General features: G+C 61.5%; 1 protein-coding gene across 1 annotated transcript in view; it reads right to left on the bottom strand.

Moving 5' to 3' along the window:
- The window catches only part of ANO1 (anoctamin 1), a 92,638-nt gene that overhangs the window by 3,606 nt on the left and 86,754 nt on the right, over positions 1-2,278 (bottom strand). The window contains exons 27-28 of the mRNA XM_021713360.1: positions 2,066-2,171; positions 2-167 (exon numbers count right to left, since the gene is read on the bottom strand). Coding sequence (XP_021569035.1) covers positions 2-167; positions 2,066-2,171 — 272 coding nt within the window. The remainder of the gene's footprint in view (position 1; positions 168-2,065; positions 2,172-2,278) is intronic.

Raw genomic sequence — 2,278 nt, 5'->3', positions numbered from 1 at the left:
GGCGGCTCCTTCTCCCTCCACGCGTCCAGCAGCTGCCGCTTGCCCTGCTCCTCCCGGATGAACAGCTCCACCATCAGCGCCTTCTCCTTGTGGATCTGCTGGCTGATGTCCTTGGGGATGTCCGGGATCACCCAGTCCACGAAGTCGCTCATGAACATGACCAGGTTCTGCGGGACGGAGGCCGGGCGTGGGGGCGGGAAGGAGGACCCTGGCCTCTGTGCGGGGAGCCCTTCCCGTGGCTCTGGGCCCGAGGCCTCGGCCGTGCCCGCTGACCATCCCCCACCCCGGGCCCTGCGGCCTCAGCTGTGTCCACTGGCCACCCCAGTCTGGGCCCCCAGCCCTCAGTCACACCCGCTGACGCCCCCAGCCCAGGCCCCGAGGCCTCAGCCATGCCCGCTGACCACCCCCAATCCAGGTCCCAGGGCCCCAGCCGGCCCCCTGACCACCCTCAATCCGGGCCCCGAGGCCTCAGCCACGGCCGCTGATCCCCCGCCCCAGGCCTCGGTTTCCTAGGAGGCAAAGCACCACCGTGGGCCCCTAGGGGAACGTGTGCCGACTTTCTTAAACAAATCTGAACTCAGTAGATGGGAACATTCTCTGAATCACTCTGAACTCCCTGGCCAAGAGGATTAAGAAGTCCTCCGTCAGGCGTCGCCAGATATAACCACATTCATTGAGAAATTCTAAATAGAACAGCCCCGACACGGGTCAGACTTCTGGGCGGGCCTTCGGCCCTGTGCAAAGCCTCGCAAGGGTCCCCTGAGCTCATGCCACCTCCACGGGGGAACTGTGGATGGACGGGGCATGGGGGCTCTTTGGGAGGCCGAGGCGGGAGGATCGCTTGCGCCCAGGGGTTCGAGACCAGCCCGGGCAACACGCGAGACCTCATCTCTACAGAAAATAAAAAAACTAGCCAGGTGTGTCTGTAGTCCCAGTTACTCGGGAGGCTGAGGCCAAAGGATCGCCTGAGCCCAGGAGGTCGAGGCTGCTGTGAGCTGTGATTGTGCCACTGCCCTCCAGCCCGGGCAACGGAGGGAGAGTTGGTCTCTACAAAACATAAAAAAAAAAAAATAGCTGGGCATGGTGGTGCATGCCTGTTATCCCAGCTATTAGGAAGGTTGAAGAGGGAGGATTGCTTGAGTCCAGGAGTTTGAGGCTGTGATAAGCTATGATGATGCCGCTGGACAACAGCCCAGCCTGGGCAACACAGTGAGACCCTGTCTCTAAAAATAAAAATACAAATAATTTTTTCTGAGTTAGGATTCTTGCTCTGTCAACCCAGCTGGAGTCCAGTGGCACCATCACAGCTCACCGCAGCCTCCAACTCCTGGGTTCAGGCAATCCTCCTGCATCAGCCTCCCAAGGAACTGGGACTACAGGTGTGCCCTACCAAGCCCGGCTAATTAAAAAAAAAAAAAAAAAAAGCCGGATGCGGTGGCTCAAGCCTATAATCCCAGCACTTTGGGAGGCCGAGGCCAGAGAATTGCCTGAGCCTGCGGGTTCGAGACCAGCCCGGGCAACTTGGCGAGACCTCATCTCTAGAATACATAAAAAAAATTAGACAGATGTGGTGGCACGTGCCTGTAGTTCTAGCTCCTTGGAAGGCTGAGGCAGAAGGATCCCCGAGCCCCAGCAGGTCGAGGCTTTGGTGGCTGTGAGCGTGCCCCTGCGCTCCAGGCTGGGCAGCAGAGTGAGACTCCGACTCAAAAAAAAAAAATTCTGTCGAGATGGGGTCTCACTATCCTGCCCGGGCTGGTCTTGGACCCCTGGCCTCAGGAATCCTCCTGGGTTGATCGGCGTCTCTCGCCATACAGACACTTCTACTGAGTTCCACCTTGCCCTCCCTGAGTGGGTTGGGACCCTTCCACAGCCGCCCCCGGGCTCCATCGGGCCGCAGCCTTCAATCTCTCGTGGGGTTCTCCTGGGTCCTGTCCTGGCACAGGGCCTGGGGTTGGCCATGGCCCCTCCCCGGGGACCCTGGAGCGAGCCCTGGCCTTCTTGACCGTGGGCAGGGAGCATCCTCGGCGCCCCGGGGACAGGCCTGAAGCCGGAGGGGCCCGCCCACCTGGAAGACAATGACGAAAGCCAGCCGGGCGGCCAGGACGGCCCAGAAGTCCTTGGAGATGTCGTACTTGTGCTCCGACCACGGAGGCTCGCGGTAGTCCTTGTACCTGCAAGAGGCGGCCGGGGTGTCGCGGGCGGGCTCGGGGGAGGGCTGAGGCCCTGGCCGCGGTCCCTCCCCACAGCGGAGGCGGTCAGGGCCTGCCCGGGCCAGGCA

The sequence above is a fragment of the Carlito syrichta genome, unplaced genomic scaffold (genome assembly GCF_000164805.1).
Source record: "Carlito syrichta isolate Samal-C Ts95f unplaced genomic scaffold, Tarsius_syrichta-2.0.1 Scaffold304505, whole genome shotgun sequence".
NCBI lineage: Eukaryota > Metazoa > Chordata > Mammalia > Primates > Tarsiidae > Carlito > Carlito syrichta.
This window is presented reverse-complemented; position numbering and strand designations above follow the sequence as displayed.